We start from the raw sequence: 19,829 nt of genomic DNA on the forward strand, positions 1-19,829 counted from the left end.
TTCATATACCCACGCTATTTGGGAGTTTTGATGGTATCATTTTAGAGACTTGTCAGAATGTGGTTTTCATGGTCCCAGATAAGTGTTTTGGAGAGGTCAAATTGCCCTCATGGTAGGGTTCTAGATGTGTGTTGCTGAGAGGCCTCAAATACTCTAGATGGTGGATTACTTTGCCTTGGTGTGGATGGTTAGCCTATGGGATCCTGCTCCTACCCTCTGGTGGCACACTCTGTGGCAGCAGGACCAACCCAGTCCCTAGAGGCCCACCACCTTTGCATAGTATCACCACACTTTGGGCAGTGTTTTAATGTTGGGAAGAATATCCCAGTCCTATGTTTATGGTGTGGGGATACTTCCCCAAACATAGACGAACCGTAAGCACTTAATCTTTCGTTGGCTCACTTTGTCTGCCATTCTCGAGCAATTGAAACCAACTCTTGTGAGGGTAGTGTGGTGGATCAGAAAAGAATAACCCCTCATGTCGTCAAATGAATCAAAGTCCATTCATAGTTATGAAATTTGTATCCGTCATTAAAGGTAACAATGTGTTTTCTTAAAGACAAAGGGGTACCTTAAGACTATTAGTCGCTCAACCTGGATTGCTTCTGTGAACTGAGTTGGCTACTATAATCAATAACTGCACAGACCAGTTTATTTTTATTTTTTGCATTTGTAAAGCGCACTGCAGCCCAAAGGCATCGAGGCGCTGTTGCAAGCAAGTGACTTATTACAGGTGCAAGGGCTCGCTCTTTGGTTACATTGAGCAGAAGCCTACGCTGAGTGCAAGAAAATGGATACATGTACAGAGTTGCATACCTAATATTACCCAGCAGGCATTTCGTTTACGTTTCATTTGAACCAGAAAGGACCACCGGTGGGAGGCAGCCGGGAATTCTGAATGCATCTTTAAACTAACAAGAGCGTTTTAATGGCTTTCCTGAAGGCTAATTGGGATTCCATGCTCCTGAGGTGCGGAGGAAGGGAGTTCCATAGCTTCGCAGCGATGAAAGGGAAGCTGGAGTCTCCAGCCCTAGATGTCAAGGTTTTGGAAATGTTGACCATGTTTGTGTAAGCAGATCTTGTGCGTCTGTCATATATGGGTTTAGCAAATGTCTGGGAGAGGTATGGCGGGGCCTTGTTTTGAAGACCTTTTTGCATGATAGCGAGAGATTTGAAGGTGATGTGCACTTTTATGGGGAGCCAGTGTACTAGACTTCTGGTAGCAGAGATGTGTTCCCTCTTGGAAATGCTGGTGGTGGCCCGGAGGGCATTGTTCTGTATGGTCTTGAGTTTCCTGATGGTTTTTTATGGAGGTGCCTACTAGGAGAGGATTGCAATAGTCTAGCCAGGAACAGATTATGGCTCTAGCTATGGTGAGGCAGTTCGCTGTAGACGGGAAGGGTCTGGCTGCCTTTAGCAGTTTTGAGTGGTATGCTGCTGAGGAAGCAATCACACTGATCAGTCTGTTCATGGTGAGATTGGAGTCCAAGAAAACCCCCAGGGTTTTGACTACCTGCAGCACTGTGATATTTGTATTGTCCAAGGTAAAGCAGCTCTATTTGTCATACAGTTTCTTAAGGGTTGCAGGCGATCCAATAATTAGTTCTATTTTCTCGCTGTTGAGGCAGAGCCAGTTTTCTGCCATCCATGCTTGAATTTTGGAGATTATATTTTCCCTATCGGCCTCAGTCACCTGAGAGGGGAATGAGCACCTGCGTGTCATCCGAATAGTTGGTGTATGATATACCTAATTTGTCCAAGAGGTTGAAAAGAGGCTTCATGAAGAAGTTGTATAGCGTGCGAGAGTGATTAGGTCTAGGTTGGCACATGCTTGGGCCGAGAATACTTTCATCACTCTACCCTGGAGGAACGACGCAACCCATTCCGTGGCCGACGATGAGAGTAGGTGGCAGAGGGTGTCATGATCTACCAGATCAAATGCTGCCGATAGGTCGAGTAGTAGGAGTGCTTGTTTTCCTGCATCTCTGGGATCATCGATCTGATTCTTAAGGTCAAGAAGTGTGGATTCGGTCCCATGGCCAGGGCGGAAACCTGATTGGCGACAACCTAAAAGGCTTCCAGAACATTTTGGACCTGTGGATGGGCTGCTTTGTCCAAGAGCTTCAGAAGCATAGTAGAACATTATTTTGCTTATTTTTTTGGCTTTAATTTTACACTGCACGGTAGAAATGCATGAATTTGACATAGGAGACCTTTGTGCAAAAGTCATTCCCTCCATGTCATTTAGGGTTCAAAACAAAATGGCCAACTTTTTTCCCTAAAAATGTTCATACTATAATTGTATACATTGTCAGGTTGGTTTATCTTAAGGCTTTTGTATTATTTCAAGTCATCTGTACAAGAGTATTATTTTAGGTCTTCAAACGACATTTGTATCAACCTGACCAGGGAAAATAAGTGGTCAAGTACCTAACACTTCAGACTAGGCTCAAATTCCTGCTTCACCACTTACGTGTGTAATCCTGGGCACATTATTTCATTTCACTCTGCCTTTTCTGGCAAACGCGGGAGCACCTAGAAGGGGTTTAATGTGCAGTGTACACTACTCCAAAAAGCCTTTCTTTGTGTACTAGACTAATGCTGCATCCTATGTGAACATTCCCATTCACGATCATTGGTGGACTGGCAACCAAAAGCGTCCCTGGAAATAATTGTACGTATTTTCAGTCAGCCCAGCCCTTTCCTATGAGAACATTTGAAAATACATTGGGTTACCACACAAGAAGCCCAACGTGCAGAGGCCTACAGGGAACTCTCCAGAGATTCCTGTAGAACAGTCCACCCATGTTCACTTTACAAAGTAGCCGATGTGGATGTTGGTAACCTTTCCAAGTGATGTACTGCTCAGTGATCTAATTTGGGGGCTAGAGTAGAAGGTGGATATTGCTGGCTATATTATTGCAGCTGGGGATGGCCCAGTGCATATCAGTTGGGAGTGTGTTTGTGCCAGTTAAATGGATGGCATGGCACCTCAAGCTTGCCCGTTTCTTTCTCTTGACAATTCCAGCTTTTCTTCAAGGAATGTGGTTTGCTCCAGCAGTCCCTGTTGTTGTTTTTTTTTTTTTGTCCTTCTTGGTCTTTACTCCGAGTCCACTTTGTGATTATGGAATTTGATCCCATGGTGTCTTCCTTTTTGTTTGCATAAGATTTCTGTATGTTTAAGTTCCACTGCAGTTTTGTCCTTGGAATTACAACTGCAAAACAATCTCATTTGCCCCAATTCTCTGTATGTTTTCTTCGTCTACTGTTGGTTAGCATGGACATAAACATTGAAAAGGGACTACGTGGACATCATAGAATGCCCCGCGCAAGCACATCGCGACCCCCGTAGTGTTACCATGGCGATGCAGGCGCTGAGCACGCGCGATCCGCAGAGGAGGCTCCTCGATGGGCTGCTCCTCCCTCGGAATGCCCCGGGGCCCAGCCGAGCCTGACAAGAAACCGTCGGCACCGCAGGAGACCCTTGCGGAGCCCATTCCTCCGCCCTGCCCACCAGCGATCGTGGATGAGCTGCGGCAGAGGTGAAAGGAGGGCTGTGTTGAGTTTGGTGCTTTGGGAGGAAGGGAAGTGTACTGTGGATAGTAGCGTTAACTTGAGTAAGCATGGAAGAGCTAGGTGTTGGAGGAAGCAGGCGGCGAAGAGCACGAATGAGTGAGCAGGCCAGAAAAGAGTGTAAGGCGGCGCTATGCAGAAGAATATTGAATAAAACTCTACAGAGTCGTATCGGGGTTACTCAACAGTTGTGCGGCAGAGAGGCAGCACTGTTGAATGTCGGTATGTGTATACGTGAGATCAGCAGGAAGGAGTCGGGCACTCATTGTTAGGAGCGAGTACTTGAAGAATTCACATCCAGTGACTGAGCCACGGTAAAAGCAGGAACTGCGGGAGAAGTTTTTTTTTTGCATTTTTATAGCGCTCACACAGTTTACGGGGGGCATCGAGGCGCTGTTACGGGAACATGTCTTAGTTGCGTTTAATACCCAGAGGTTTCTAAGCGCGGACCCGGGGCTCGAACCTGTGCTGCTTCGTGAAGTAATGAGGAGACGACCCAGGAAAGCTTTGTATAAGCTTTAATGAAAGGCCCCCGGTGGGTGGGCTGCTATGATGTGAAATGAATTGAACACTCTGAGTGAGAGCGTTCAATTCCAAACATTCCACACTGACGTAAGGTCAGTGTGTACATATTATAACATCTCCCTTACAAGGAAGAAAGAAGGGGAAGGAAGGGGAAAAGGGGGAAAGGAGGACAATGAAATATAACTAACACTTTCTCATCAGAAATATAACTGTAAGATTTCTTCATAGGAGGTTTCTTCTTGGCAGTAGACTGCAGTGCTTAGTGCATCAGTAATAAACGTAGTCATCGTTATAATTTTGGATGATTCTCCGGTTCCTCTTAGAGAGGCTGACTGTAGGTTCAGAGGTCACGTCACTGTACTCATCACAGTCCTGTTGATGTGTGTCTTCTGACTGGATAACCTCTCTCGTTATTATGTCCTTACTTGTACTGGACTTTTTGTGGTCTCTCTCTATTTTCACTAGGTCATCGCCGGACCACTTCTTTCCATCCTCCAACAGTACAGATTTGCCAAAGCATCTCATTACCCTTTGCGGGGATCTAAAGCGGGATTCTCCCTTGAGGATCTTCTTGGGTTCTTTAACACATACCAAATCTCCTTCTTGAATTGCCATCTTTCTTACTTTGTTTTTTGAGTCGTAGTATGTTTTGTATTTGTTCTGTTTCTCTCTTACACGTTCCTGAATGTGATCCATGTCCAATCTCACCTCTCCATTGTCCATAAAGATCCAGGCTGGTCTCAGTCGATTGCAGGCAACTCTGCCTCTCATCATTGTGAATGGTTCAACACTGGTGGTGGAGTGTGGAGTTGTCCTGTATGCGCATAAGGCCTCCTTGAGCGTCTCCTTCCACGGAAGTGTGTTGACAATGGCTAATTGAATCACACTTTTCACTAGCCTGTTCATCCTCTCTACGAGGCCATTGGAGATTGGATGGTACAAGGAGGTGGTGATGTGGTGGATATCTTTGTTTTTGAGGAACTCCTGGAATTCTAGTGACAGGAACTGTGACCCATTGTCTGAGACTAGTTCTTTGGGATCACCTTCCCTATTGAATATGTCCGTTAGGAATTCAGTGATTTTCTTTGTGGTTACGTGATGAGGAGACGACCCAGGAAAGCTTTGTATAAGCTTTAATGAAAGGCCCCCGGTGGGTGGGCTGCTATGATGTGAAATGAATTGAACACTCTGAGTGAGAGCGTTCAATTCCAAACATTCCACACTGACGTAAGGTCAGTGTGTACATATTATAACACTTCGTGTCGTCTTGTTTCCAAGGTGAGCACAGTTGCCGCTGAGCTATCCTCCGGGACAGTGTTGGGTGGCAGGCAGTGTAGGGCAGGGGCATGCTACTTTTTCAGCATGCGTCACCTAGAAAAGGGGTTCTTGGCACCCGGCTAAACTACATAAGGCAGGCAAGACTAGGCTCGCGCAAGGGAGGGATGGATGGAGGGATGGAGGGATGGAGGGATGGAGGGATGGAGGGATGGAGGGATGGAGGGATGGAGGGATGGATGGAGGGATGGAGGGAGGGATGGAGGGATGGATGGAGGGATGGAGGGATGGAGGTCATGGGAACGGGTCGTGTCCGGAGTTACTTGATATGATTGTAGCAGCACACTGACAACCATACTAGCAAAGCTGTGCTTTTATATAAAACGCTCTAAATCAAACTAGTTATACTTTAATTAAAAAAAAACATTTTAGCATGAGATGCTGAAAAGATTACTACACTAAATTATTGGATTGTTTGACCTGGCCCACACCTCAAATAGTAGCTTGTGATGCACACCCGCCCTGGAAGTTGGTCCGGAATGCTTATTCCTTGTTAACATGTGCGCGCACATTAAACGATTCAGATAGTCCCTGAAGAGATTTTTTTCCCCCATTATTAGTTTAGTGTTCTGATCTCTTCCTGTCCCCATCCTAAACGCATCTCTATCAGCACATTAGTCCCCCCCCCCCCCTCCCGCATCTCCCTCCCCCGGAAGGATCTGATGGCAACCTATAAAGTGTAAGACGGCTAACGGCCCGTAACCAATTCACAACAGATTGGTCCAATTCAAGAAAAAAGTAAACGCAAGTTCATAAGTACGTGGTGCTTGCTTTTCGACTGCTAGTGTGGTTCAGGCTTGCCAACGGAGCGGAGAGTGTATACGGACATCGTAGCAGTATTTCACTGCATTGATGCTCCTCAGAAATCAGACGTACTGGCTGCTTATGCATCAGCAGTGCTTTTAATTTGTAAGAAAATAAGTGCCAGGGCCCCAATATTTTCTAGCACGCCTGTTAAACATTGGACTGAGCAACTCCCTGGTCACTGTTGACACTCCCCAGGGCTATCCATACGGTGTCAACATATTTGTGGTTAAATCTGCAACTCCCGGCTAATTGAGGGTGATGGATCCACTGTGCGATTTACAGATATCGACATAACCGATTAGTTGTGTCTTGAAATAAACTTTGTGTTTCTTTAAAACAGATAATTGTTAATATTTTGCTCTGATCCTGTCGGTGCCAAGTGGAACATGTTAACCATCTATCCACAGAAAAAAAGAGCAAGCATGCTTTCCTCCTACTGTAAATGGATGCACAAATGCAGGCAACATTATTACTCAACTGATGAACTTGCCTATCAAACATTGCAGAAAGATTATCTTGTATAGGTTGTCACTCATGACAGGAGCTCCTTTAAAAATATTTTTATTGCGTTTTGAGTCTCAAGTGAAATACATGAGAAACGTTCACAAATACAAAAGAAAATTACTTTTAAGTGAACATAATCATTTAAAATCGAAGATAAAAACAATTTTGCCAAGCATAAGTATAAGAACAAACAGGAGAGATAAAGTAAGAGAATATAGAAAAAAAAGAGGAGAGGGAGAAGAAAACAGGGAGGGCCACATGGACAGAATTTAATCAATTTACATCTCACATAATTGCTGGGATCAACTGACTCCAAACCTAATTCATCTCCCCCTTGATTCCTCCTCTTTAGGTGTAAGCTTATTTAGCCTGTTCAGTATATCATAAAGGAAATCACACAAGGCCAAGATCAATCCCTATGATAGTCCATTCATTAAACTGCTCCACCAGACTTCATGTCCTCGTGTCAAACCTTGATGTTTCAGCCGTTCTTCCTCTAGGGCTTTACACCCCATCACCCAGTGTTTGGAGGTTTCTTTAATTCCCACGTACCACAAATCTGCAGCACAGATTTCCTGGTCCCCCTTTCCAGTTGGCCATTCTTTCCAACATTGGCAATTGGTTTAAGCGGAATTGTAAGTACAGTGATCTTCTTCTTGCACACGGGAAAATAAGTCTATTTAAATAGTTGGTACCGTTTATAAACTAGTTTTGCTTATTCTCTGTAAAGGGAGTATTGGGCCAATTCATCTATTGTTTTTCCCCCAATCGTATTGAAAGAGCTTTTATTTTTTGCCTTAGCTGGATTTACGGTAAGCTCCTCACCAGAAGATCCTATTTCTATCAACAGCGTATACATTTGTTGTTTCAGAACTGTGATAGACGCCCCGGAGTCACGAGCCTGAGCCCCCCATTTCTCATAAAGCGAGGGTAATGGTGCATTTAACAATTTTGCATATGCCAAGATTTTCTTCCGTAGGGCCCTAGTTGACAATGAGACCAGCCCGAACTCCTGTCGAATCAGTTTGGTATAGCCATTGCCAACCTAGTTATTATTTCAGAGTAAATCATGGACCTTGTTTAATCTGTCCCCTAAATCAACATTTATGTCAAGCCTATACAAAATTATTGGCTCAACCTGCATCTGGTAAAATTGGACGAGTGGGGTCAAGGAAAATTCACCTAATTGTGCGTACACCTGTTTCCTTTTTGCCAGTTGTGGCCCGTATTGAAAGTTTTTATATATTGAATGACCCCTTGACCCGCTCAAGCGGTTCATTGCCCACCCTCCAAATCAGGGTGTTGGGGTTTCTTAGTTGTAAACACACATTGATTTGAAGCGGTTTATTTTTAAATTATTTTCCACAGCGTAAAGATGAAAAAGTGCGAGCTTACGCTGCAACCTCACTGGTGCGAGGTCGAACAGAACTACGTCAGCGAAAGCAATCCAATCCAGTGTTGGCAAACCTAGCCTCACTGGATTGGTAAGGCCTCCTTGCCACACCCTATCCATGCCCACATTGTACAGGTTATAGAGTGTGGGCACCACAGGAACGCCTCTTCAATATTGGCTTTTTTCACTAACTATGCCTCTGTGTTGGGGCTTCTGGCTGTCCTGTTGTCAACCCACACTGATGGTTATTACAGTAGAGAACTTGCAGCAATTTTGTGCGGGCTTAGTGGAGCAGTGTGCGAACAAAAATGGATAAATGGCTCTGCCCACCTAGGTCATCGTGTTCATGAATAACAATGAGCTAGCCCATACAGAATTCTGGCCAGTGCACACCGCAGATCTTGAAATTAAGGTTCAATGAGCAGCAGCTAAAACCATCTACTGGGTGTCAGGTACTATGGCTAGGTAACTAGGAGCAGGCACATAGCGCACCAAAAATCGAGCTTTCTCATGAGATGCACAGTAACTAACGTTTTGGTGATTGTTTGATCCATTATTTTTAAATGTGTTCTATATGCGCCCTAGTTCTTAACATTTTCAAACCGTTAATGTTTGCAAGGCACCACTTGGTCTGGGGAGCCAAAAGTAGTTCCCGGTAGCGGTTAGTTTCATGGCTCTCCTAGGATAGAGGTAGGAGCTAAATGGCTCACAGTGCCCAGCAATTTCGAACCTTGCACTTAATATAACTGACTGCCAGTTAAAATAACAGTTGCCACAGCCCCATAACATAATGAAGCTGGAATCAGCAAGAAGTGCAGGGGCTCAGAATAAGTGCCAGGACTGAGACCTGGCAAGCCCCACAAAAATTAAAACTGCATCAGTGTGAATGTAAATCTGACTGCTGCCAGATAAAGACGATCACTGGCTTTGAACGTTTTTCATGGTGGAGTACACTGGCATGGAACAAGGAAGGAAGGAAGGAAGGAACTGTTAATTTATCTTGGTGCATTTCATTCCTCCTTAATATTAAAGAATGCCCTGTACATTTGTCGCTTTCTATTTTCAAATGTTGCAATAAAAGGTCTAGCTCTAACCGTTTGAGACTAACAAAGCTCTCTAAATACAAAATGTGCCTGGAACCTCCGAACTGCTGGGTGTGTGTGTAAGTGCCTGTCTGCTGACAGCATATCTGCAAAGAAAACCCGTGCTAAGTTATCACGTGCCTAGCAAAGGGCACCTTCGAGTTCTGCAATGCAGCTTTTGCTATTTGTGATTGGTTATGCCCCCCCACCTCCCCTTGCTCCAAATACTTCTGCACGATCTCTGCTGTTCATCTATGTATAGTTACAGTTCTATGTGTAAAGCAACCAGGCCCGAATATGTCATGCCTGTTGAACAGGAGCACCGCTTGCAATATGCAGATTTGTGCACGTTACCAAAGCAGCCAGTATCTATAGTTAGTATGCTGTCTTTTTGTAGATACGCCAACATTTATTAAATTTGGGAGACCCTAATCCAGTCCAGTTTTCGCCTTGCATTCAGGGAATTCTTGCCTTTGAGAAAAGAAAGAACCCCCGCCCCCTTCCTTCGGTAAATTGGGCGTGATATCTGTCAAGCTGTTTAGATTTGAGACCGTGTGGCAGTGGGATGTTTTTGGGTTATTCAGTTCAAAGATTACTCATTTATACAGCAAATGGCTCTGCACAGTATATAAATCGGTGTACCTTGAAGGGTGCCAAAGGGAATTGAAATGTTTTGAATTAAGTGATTAACTGGAATAGAATTGTTCCTGTTTGGCAAAACCCACAGGTGCAGTTCGCTGCACTGGGCTGGTATCGCTATAATCCCTGTCGACAGAGCACTCCGTATCATTCGGGCATGTGGCGGTATGTTATAAGGCTTTATACTGCGCTCCTCTGCCATCGGCAGTCTCCAGGCACTCTGGTGGTTTTGAAAGAGTAGGGATGGGTGTTAGCCTAGTTCAATGGTATTCAAACTTTTGTGTTTGGAGGTTCCTTTAATTCCCACGTACCACAAATCTGCAGCACAGATTTCCTGGTCCCTCTTTCCAGTTGGCCATTCTTTCCAACATTGGCAATTGGTTTAAGCGGAATTGTAAGTACAGTGATCTTCTTCTTGCACACGGAAAAATAAGTCTATATTTAAATAGTTGGTACCGTTTATAAACTAGTTTTGCTTATTCTCTGTAAAGGGAGTATTGGGCCAATTCATCTATTGTTTTTCCCCCAATCGTATTGAAAGAGCTTTTATTTTTTGCCTTAGCTGGATTTACGGTAAGCTCCTCACCAGAAGATCCTATTTCTATCAACAGCGTATACATTTGGCGCAGCCGGACAATGCCCAACTGCTAAGCGATCAAGATGCTGCAGCATCCCAAAAATTGTAGATTCTGGAGTCTGAAGAATAGGAGACGCACAGAGTACCAGAGCCAGCAGCTACCTCAGGACAAGAATTCGGCTTGGCTCTGGAGGCCGGCAAGTGCGACGCAGAAACAAGATGCCCGCAGAGGCCAGGCACGCCGCTGGTCTGCTCAATGAGTATTTAATTCAAGGGACCACTGCTGTGATGGATAGCGGCTTGTCTTCCCGCACGTTGGCGAGAGGAGTTGGGGAGTGGGCGATAACGGGGGCATCGGCAACAGGGACGCCGCTCTTCTTCCTCGGTCCTCGCTGGAGTTTGTTGGTGGGCAGTGTTCCACGTGCCTGACCTGGAGAGCGCAGAAATTGACAGTCGGGCTGCAGCGTGTCCGTGGGGGCCAAGTCGCTACGTGAGGGCCATTTCAAGACTTTCTCCCCCCCCCCCCCCCAATCGGTCACTGCGACTGGGGTGAACGACTCGGCCGCCCAGTTGGTGAGCACAGAAGCAGCAGATTAGGCGCAACCTACCCGGGGAGACAAGTTGTGTGGCCCTGTCCTTCTCCTGTTTCTCCTTGGGTGGGCAGCATGGCTAACGCTCAAGTTCCCAGCAGCTGGAGGTCTGAGGTCGAGGGGATAAGGATCACTGTAGCCCCAAACGCCTGGTGTGGAGCAGAGGTGGGGCTGTAGGCTCATGGGGCTCTTCTAGCTAGATACACTTGTGTGCAGGAGCTTTATAAATGACTACTATCATATCATGGTGGGGAATAGTCACCTGTGACGGCATGGAACGGTGAGGGTGGCCTGGAATAATTCTTCAGCCTGCAAATTGAGGAGTCTATATTCCAACGAGGGGTGCTTACTGCAGAACGCTGGGGTGACTGGTTGTGGCGTTCCTCTGAAGTGGCTGACTAATGCCTGCCTTTCCGCAAGAAGCATGAAGGCCAACACGCATAGTGACAAGTCCGCAGCCTCCATCAAAGAGCTGTTAGTCATTCAAACCCATGTCATCTATCTCATCCGGGATGGAACTTCAGATTGAACCTTCCGATTTCGCAACCGGCCACAAGAGTTGAAAGGCTCATTCCGGGAACTGGCCTACAATGTGTAACAGGCTGAACATAGGTTGGGGGCCCTAGAAAACTGCTCAACTAGATCAGAGGATAGCAGCACTGGAGTTGCATCGAGCCACCATGGACGAGCAGATGGAAGACCGTGAACATCGCTCACTTGGGAACAACGTCTGGATCAGAGGCATCCCCCATCAAGTGGCCATCCGGGAATTGGAAGTATATGTGTGAGATCTCTTTGCTTTAAATTCTGGTAGATGCCTTGCCGTCTAACCACATCCTAGACCGCACACAGGTTTTATTTTTTGTTGAAATTTCAACAGGGGCCGAACCTCTTCACAAATGTGTTTTTAACTTGAGTGCGCTTCTGTAAGGTTAAAGAAAGCTTTTTTTCAAAAGTCCACGGCACAAAAAGAGATTATTTTGTGGCAGCACACTTGCCTTGTTTCAGGACTAGGGAAATTAAATGCTGATATAGGGCTACTCCAAGAGACACACCTACATGGGGAAGACTGGCCACGGCTCAGATCTAGAAGCTTTCCACATCAATTCTTTGCATCTTCCATGAACAATAGGGCCGGGGTTGCAATTTTGATTAATCGATCTCTGAAATATGAGAAAATGGGGGTGGTTAAAGACCCTCTGGGAAGGTAAATTGGTTTACAGCTTTGCCTGGAGGAGAATGTTATCCTGATATTTTCAATCTATGGCCCAAATCAAAACCAGGAGACATTTTGCTAGACTGTTCCCTTGTATTGCCCAATTTCAGCAGGGCGAACCAATAAAGGTGGGTAGGGTGGTCGGAGATTAGATTTTAATGTGGTCTTGAATGCAGCGTTGAATTAGATGGATCAGGCGGTCCCACAAGTATAGATATCCCCAGATCAGAAACTCTGATATGGTTGATTTGCAGCTATTGGACATTTGGCGACAGCTAAACCCTTCAGATTGATTATTGGTATCTTGGTCCCTTGGGTCTATTTCCACCCCCACCATTGATTTGGTAGTCATATCGTACCATGCTCCTGTAATGTTGCAGCTAGGCACATAAATGAGCCTCGCTTGTAAGGAAGTTTACCCTATGGAATGTGATCTCCTTCTCAGTGAAACTGGCTATTGCACTACAATCTCAGAAAATGTCTTGTATTTCCAGGAAAATATGACATAAGATCCCCCAATAGCAATGATTTGGGAAGCTTTTAGGCCCACTCTTGGAGGTGAATTTATTGACTTGGCATCGGCGTGGAAAAGGATGTTGATGGCACCGGCATTAGACGTTGGCCAGAGGGGGCAGGTGCTAGATCAGCGGTATACACGGGAGGGCTCACGGAGGGTATTCAGACAGATACAAATGGCGAGGGCAGAATTGAAGACTGCATGGGCTGCAGATATCCCACACAATGTTGCAAACCAAATTGTTCTATTTCAGCACCTCCAATAAAGCCTCGACAGTTTAGTCCTGTAAATTAAAATCCCATCACTAGTAACATGATTGCGAGTCTTTGGGATGAGGTGGGGCAATTACATGGGGACAATCGGACCAAGATTAACATTTCCACTTGGAATTAGTCAGTACTATTTGGAGCGTACAACTTGGACGGTACGGCCCAACAGGAGTTCATCCCGGCATTTCACCTTTCGTACGATTTCTGATATGGACAGAAATAGGCTAGAGCATCCAATTAAAGCTGAGGAAGTGTTGCAAGTAATATGATCCCTTCCAAATTTTAAGGCCCCAGGCCCGGACGGGCTTTCAGCCTGATTTTTATAAGCAATAATTTTATGTGTAACCCTACAGCTGGCAGTTTTGTTTAATAGTTTTGCGGACACAGGAGCAAACACTCTTTCAATGGGTGAGTCTGACATTGCTGGGGAAACCCGGGAAAGATGAACAAGCTGCTCTTCATATGGACCAATAGTGGTCCTTAACTACGATGCCCGTATTTACTTGAAGTTACTAGCCACTAGATTGGCGGGTGTTATCCCAGAGATCATTCAGAGACAGGCTTTATACCCGTTGGACAAACCCAGGACAACATTCGAAGGGCGATCTGTTATTGAATGGGCTCGTAAAAAGAATAAATTGCTAGCGGTTTTATCATTCGATGTAGAAAAAAGCAATATCTTGCAGAGTTATTGCAGGGATTTGGGCCTACATTTCTTGAGCGTTTTTTGGCTAACTTTGCCAGTCCGACCAGGAGAATTAAACGGGCGATTTCTGACCCGCTACTCCTGTCTAGAGAGACCTGGCTCTATCTATGGGGCCATTAGCATGTATAATCTGGTCCTCGGAGAATATCCACGGCATTGACATTGCGGGTAACCAACATAGTGTCTCTACGCTGATTACCTCTTTTCTATGCACAGGTCAGGCATCGCATTACCGCACAACTTTCCTACTGGCGCTATTCCAGAAGCCCTTCGGTTTCAAGATTAAGTATAACAAAGCAAACTTACTCAATGGTTCGGAAAGCGCCAGATTACAGAATACCTTTTACTTTCAGTGGGCAACAAATGGTCTGACCAGGAACACCAACAGCCACTGACTCACCGTCCCCAGATTCAAGTGCACCAAAGCCGGGGGAAGCAGCTTCCCTATCAAGTCTCCACTCTTTGGAACGCACTTCCTCCGTCCTTGCGTTCAGAGCCATCCTATTTTTCCTTCAGGAAACATCTGAAGGCCTGGCTCCTTAACTGTTTATCTCTACCCTATATATATATATAATACCCTAATATCCTTCTGCCCCTGCTGTAGCCTGTGCCTAGATGCCCATGGGTTTTGTGGACTTCTTCAAATGTAATAAGTGCTTGGGTATCCAACTTACATCTAGATATGATCAGTTCTATGACAGTAATATTCCTGGAACACTATTTTACTTGCAGGCAGAGCTATTAAGGTGGGGGAAGGCAGACATTTCCTGGCTAGTGAGAATAGCAGCAATTATAATGACCCTCTACATACATTTTTATACATCTTTCAAGCACATCAGTCCGGTTTTCTCAAAGTGAACCATAATCTCCCAAATCAGATATTTAAATTCATATGGGCTAAGTGGTTTCCCAGGGCTTTCGGCACACAATCGCAGCAAACGTGAAAGGAGGCCTGGCGGTACAGGGTATAGACCTCTATCTATATGCTTTGCAACTGGATACCCTTTTTGATAGCAAAGGTGCAGACCAATTCCCCAAGAATTGGGTAGATCTCGAACAATCTTTTGGTAGGGATACCGCTGCATAATTGGTGCTGGAAGGCCCTGGCTGCTTGGCAGAATGCGGCAAGGGTCTGCTAAAGCCGCAATTCACTTCTGGGATGGGGCCGCTAGAAGATATGAAGGAACTACCCCCCTGGCCTCCCAACCTGGATTTCGAATTCCCTCTTGGGTTACAGGTGTAGCGTTTTACAAGATGGATTGAAGCCAGGCTGCAGCGTTGTTGCCAATTATTTGAAGGAGGGGCAGTCCACTATCTGGTAGAGAACAGGGATAGGTATGGCTAAATACAACTCAGGCATTTGATTGCTAAGGGTACAGTGGCTAAACAGGCGAGTAGGGAAACGCTACTAGAGGACTTATTTCTCAGACGCCCGAGCAAAGAAGATATTCTTCTCTATAAGGTTCTCAATTCAAGCCAATTCAAACCTCTTCATTCGTACATGGCTGTTTGGGAGGTGGATCTAGGGGAACCGATAGATTAACTGGCTTGTTACAATAGGTCAAGTGTTGCAAAATCTTCCAGATATGTGCTAATGAAAGAGAATGGCTACAAAAATATTATATAGATGGTATGTCACTCCAGAACGGCTTCAAAAATCGGACCCAGCAATAAACCCAAACTGTTTAAGGTGTGCCCAAGCCACAGTCGCCTTATTTAAAATCTGGTGGTCATGCACACTCATTCAACCGTACTGGAAGGGGGTATTGGCAAAAATAAAACTTCATACATGGTTCAACATAACATTAGAACCATTGGTGGCACTATTGGGGGATGAGGATCGGGGTAGGGGCTGGGGGAGGGGGCACTACAAACTGCAGGTGTCAACATCAAAGCTAGTTACCCAACTCCTAGTGGCAACTTGGATTGCAGTCGCCCGTAACTTGGAGGTGTCCAGAACGCCGGATATTAGGGAATGGGATTTGTTGCAGCGATGAGCGAGATTGGGGCTTTTTGGTGAGATGCTTACTTTTTTGGTAGAGTAGGGGCCATTGAAATATTCAATATGTAAGTCCACACGACTACCCTCAAATACTTCACAAACCACAGGACTTGAAAATCTTCACGCGGATCTAATAGGCAACCTTGAGACTGGCAGGAATTTTTTTGTTTGGTACTGTTACAAAATAATTGTATTATAAACAGATCCTTGGACTAATGTTCAGATAAGAACAGCGATAACTAGTCATTCAACTTCAATATGTGGCATACGGGCGATGTTAAATATTTACCATCTGTGTGAATCTTTAATGTGCTGTCAATGTCTACCCTGAATGTTTTTTTTTTATGTCAATAACATTTTTGTTTGTTCATTTGTTATGCGCACCAGACACTTAAGTAAAAGGGCGCAAATATATACAGAAATAAAATGGCCTATATAATTACAAAAAGAAACCATAAACAATGTACAGAAATGCCAATTGCAGAGTAATACCCTCCGTATATCACTAAGGCTCAGCTAGATTACGCATGATCTTCAAGTATTCACACACTAATAGAATATTAATAAGGGTGAATAGGTCACTCCAGCTGCAGACATATCCTAAAGGGTAGGGGGCCAAGGGTCCGTAGCGATAATGTGTTTTTATAACCTTTTTTCTGAAATGTAGGTAGGGTTGGTCAGCTCTCAGGTCTTGTGGCAGAGAATTCCAAAATTTAGCAGCCTTTACAGGGAAGCTATTACCACCAATAGTGGCGAGCTTGTATTTAGGTATGGTCAGGCAGTTAACATTACCAACTCTGGTTGGTCTATGAGAAATTCTTCTCTGAAGTTTGGAAGGTAGCTAGGGGCAGCGTTACTGAGAGCTTTGTGTCAATGATAACGTCTTTAGCTGTATTTTCTCCAGCATGGGGTCTGGCATGGATTCACATGCTCATGAATATTCCCCGTTGTCAGGCTGGAATCCTTGGTAAAGAAAAAATCAGTATCAGTATCAGTTTCGTTTCGGATCTGTCTTTCTTAGTAGTAACCAATCACTGGTCTCTGGGTCATACTGCCCCCAGCCAATGACTGCCCTCTCCCTAAGCCCCGCCCCTGGCAGCCATCCTCAGATTTTTACCGCACGGAGTCCTCGTGGTATAGCTCTCGAGCTTTACTGCGTTTTGCTTTTTCAAAGAGATCTCATTTTTCGGTTTAATTGAGCCTCAAGCTCCACCATTTCTACTTCCGATCAACAGGGACCCGTTTCGGATTTATCTACGCCCCTCAAGGGTGAAGTTTTCGTCGAGTTACGCTTCTTGGAGGATTCCAGAAGTTTCTGAGGCCTACCTCGTAGACGAGAAGAACATGGCCCAGGAGAAGGGAAGCTCAACTCCCGGCAAACTGTTCAGGATCTGCCCTGGATGCAACCTACAAAATGTGTTCAAGGAGGACGAGCATTTGAAATGCCTTTACTGCCTCCACGAGGACAAAACTCACGTGGAGAAGGACTGTGCGTTTTGCTTTAACATGTCGGATCCGACGATGAGGGATCGCCAAACCCGTCTCTTCAACTGGCTGGAAGGCAAGAGCCCAGCAGGTGAGAAGAAGTCCGAGCGGTCTTCTAAGTCCTTTGAGGGCGCCCCGGCGACGGGGGCCCAACAGAAGGAAAAGCACCGCGAGTGCGTGGGCACCGGGAGCGCCGAACGGTCGGGCTCCTTGGCTGCCAGGCAGGGCGCACCTTCACCAACGCCATCAACCGCGAGCCAACGCTCTGGCTCGGGGAAGAGGAAATGCGAGAACCCGGCTAAGCTTCTGGAGAGGCCCTGGTCGATCTCGGAGGAACCGGCCGAGGGGGAGCGAGGCAGTGACCCTCCCCCTAAGGTGAAGGCCTCAAGCGAGCCCAAGGTGGTGAAGGCCTTGATTCACCCGGCTAAGGCCTCTATCGAGGGAGTTGCTGCGGCCCTGGCGAAGCCTGTGGAGGCTATCCCAGTGGAGGCGACCTCGGGGCCCAGTTTTTCCCTGCCTCCGTGGAGGGAATCCTCTTTTAAGCCCATCGAGAAGACCCCCGTGAAGACCCCGGTGGAAAAAGAGGGGGGTGGGGGGGGCGGTGGGCGTTACGGACACAACCTCCGAGGAGGAACTGACCGAGAATTTGGAAGAGGCCTAGCCCCACGGGAGGAATCCCGAGGAGGGGGATGACGAGAGCGAGGGTGGCAACGACGACTAGGTTCCCGTGGTGGAACAACCGTCACTCCCGGCATGCCCGTCGCAACCCGAGCCTCAGGACAACTCGGTGGCCATTTTGACAGCAATCCAAGCCTTATGCACGGAGATTAGGACGAGACTGCCCCTACCCCCGACAGACGACCCAGCTGTACTGGGTCCGTCGGGAAGCCCTCCGAACAAGAGGAGAATTCATACAGTGCTCCTTCAGCCCTCACGGCCTTCTCAGCCTTTGTCGCCTTCCCCGATCCCAAGGGACGACACAGGAACGGACACGGCCACGACGGGGACGGATGACGACGGCGGTGACGATGGGACTGGCCTCCTGTCTCCGATTCCTCGGGCGTCCCATCCCGACGAGACTGGCTCCTTCCACGCCATGATTGCCAGGGCATCCGAGCTTTTTCAACTCTGCCCTGAGGAGAAGGAAGGCTTCCTCTACCAACGGTGCGAGGCCAAAAGGAAGACGGTCCTCGCGGTGCCGTTGCTGGATGACATCTGGGACAAGGGACTTGCCCTCCTTAAGAACCTGTCCGCGACTCCTGCCAAGAGGGACCGGTACGAGAAGAAGTACCGGGTCCCCGACGCCAGCCCGTTGTGCCTTAGGGCGCAGCCGACTCCGGATTCGGTCGTCACAGCGGCAGCCAAGAAGAAAGCGGGGGGAATCGGCTTCATCATAGGCTTCCCCACCGGATGGCGAGGGAAAGAAGCTGGACTCCGTGGGACGAGTCATCTCGGCGGCGACTACGATTAAGGCGGCCAACGCCTTAGCGATTGTGGCCCGCTACGACAGGGAATTGTGATACAAGATCGCCCCCCCCTGTTGGACTTCCTCCTGGACGACAAGAGGGCAGAGGCCCTGGCGATCCTACAGGAGGGTGAGGTGGCGTCGGACCACGCCATAACTGTGGCGACGGACATTGCCGACACCGGCTTCCGCTAGTTGGGCAATGGCGCTTGCCTTCGACGACGGGAATGGCTTAAGGCGACGGATTTCCGCCAGGACGTACAAGCCAAGGTTTTGGACCTGCCCTTCGACGGGAACAATTTGTTTGGAAAGACTGTGGATGAGTCGCTGAAGGCCATCAAGACCGACACGGAGACGGCTCGGGCCTTGGGAGTTCTGCAGCAACGGCGGCCGCCCTTTCGGAACTCCGGAGGCAAGCAAGGTTCCTCCAAAGGATTCTGCGGCGGCTCCTCGACCTACCGTCAAGCGGCCCGCTCCTCTTCGCAAGAAGCCTACAGTGGACGAGGCAAGTCCAGTGGATCTCGCCGCCGTCGCCAGGGAGGCAAGGCCGCTTCCAAGCAGGACTGAACTGGCCGCCGCGTCGGGCCCCCACCGAAGCACCCCGGTGGGAGGCCGGCTGACAAGGTTAGTCAGCATGTGGAAGTCCATCTCCACCGACGGATGGGGGCTGGATGCCCTGACCCACGGGCACACTCTGGAATTTCTAAAGAAGTGCCCCCGAATTCCTCCCGTGGCCAGGAAGGAAAACCATATGCCTCAACTACTGTTAGAGGTAAGGGCGATGCTCAAGAAAGGAGCCATCAAGCTCGTCCCAAAGAGGCTCCAAGGGCTCCGGAGTATACTCAAGGTACTTCCTCGTCGGAAAGAAGACAGGAGGTTGGCGTCCCATCCTGGACTTGCGTCGGCTAAACAAATACATCAAGGCACAGGTTCCGGATGGTCACCCTCCAACACATGCTGGGCCAGCTGGAGGAAGGCGACTTCCTATCGTCGTCGTCGTCGGATTTGGAGGATGCGTACTTCCACATCCCCATCATAAAAGGACACCGAAAGTTTCTCAGGTTCGTAGTCCAAGGGCAGCACTCCCAGTTCAAGGCCCTCCCATTCGGATTGAAGTCGGCGCCCAGGGTGTTAACCAAGTGCC

General features: G+C 47.2%; 1 protein-coding gene across 3 annotated transcripts in view; it reads left to right on the forward strand.

Moving 5' to 3' along the window:
* The window catches only part of DNAJC7 (DnaJ heat shock protein family (Hsp40) member C7), an 838,484-nt gene that overhangs the window by 104,598 nt on the left and 714,057 nt on the right, over positions 1-19,829 (forward strand). The window contains exon 1 of one of the 3 annotated variants that reach the window (XM_069634490.1): positions 3,415-3,542. The exons of the other annotated variants lie outside the window; for them this stretch is intronic. Within the exon in view, the coding sequence (XP_069490591.1) occupies positions 3,430-3,542 (113 nt within the window). The 5' untranslated portion in view covers positions 3,415-3,429. Of the gene's footprint in view, positions 1-3,414; positions 3,543-19,829 lie in introns of those variants that run through there. 3 annotated transcript variants of the gene reach the window in all.

This window comes from Ambystoma mexicanum, chromosome 13 (assembly GCF_040938575.1).
Source record: "Ambystoma mexicanum isolate Mex_15411 chromosome 13, UKY_AmexF1_1, whole genome shotgun sequence".
NCBI classification, from domain to species: Eukaryota; Metazoa; Chordata; class Amphibia; order Caudata; family Ambystomatidae; genus Ambystoma; species Ambystoma mexicanum.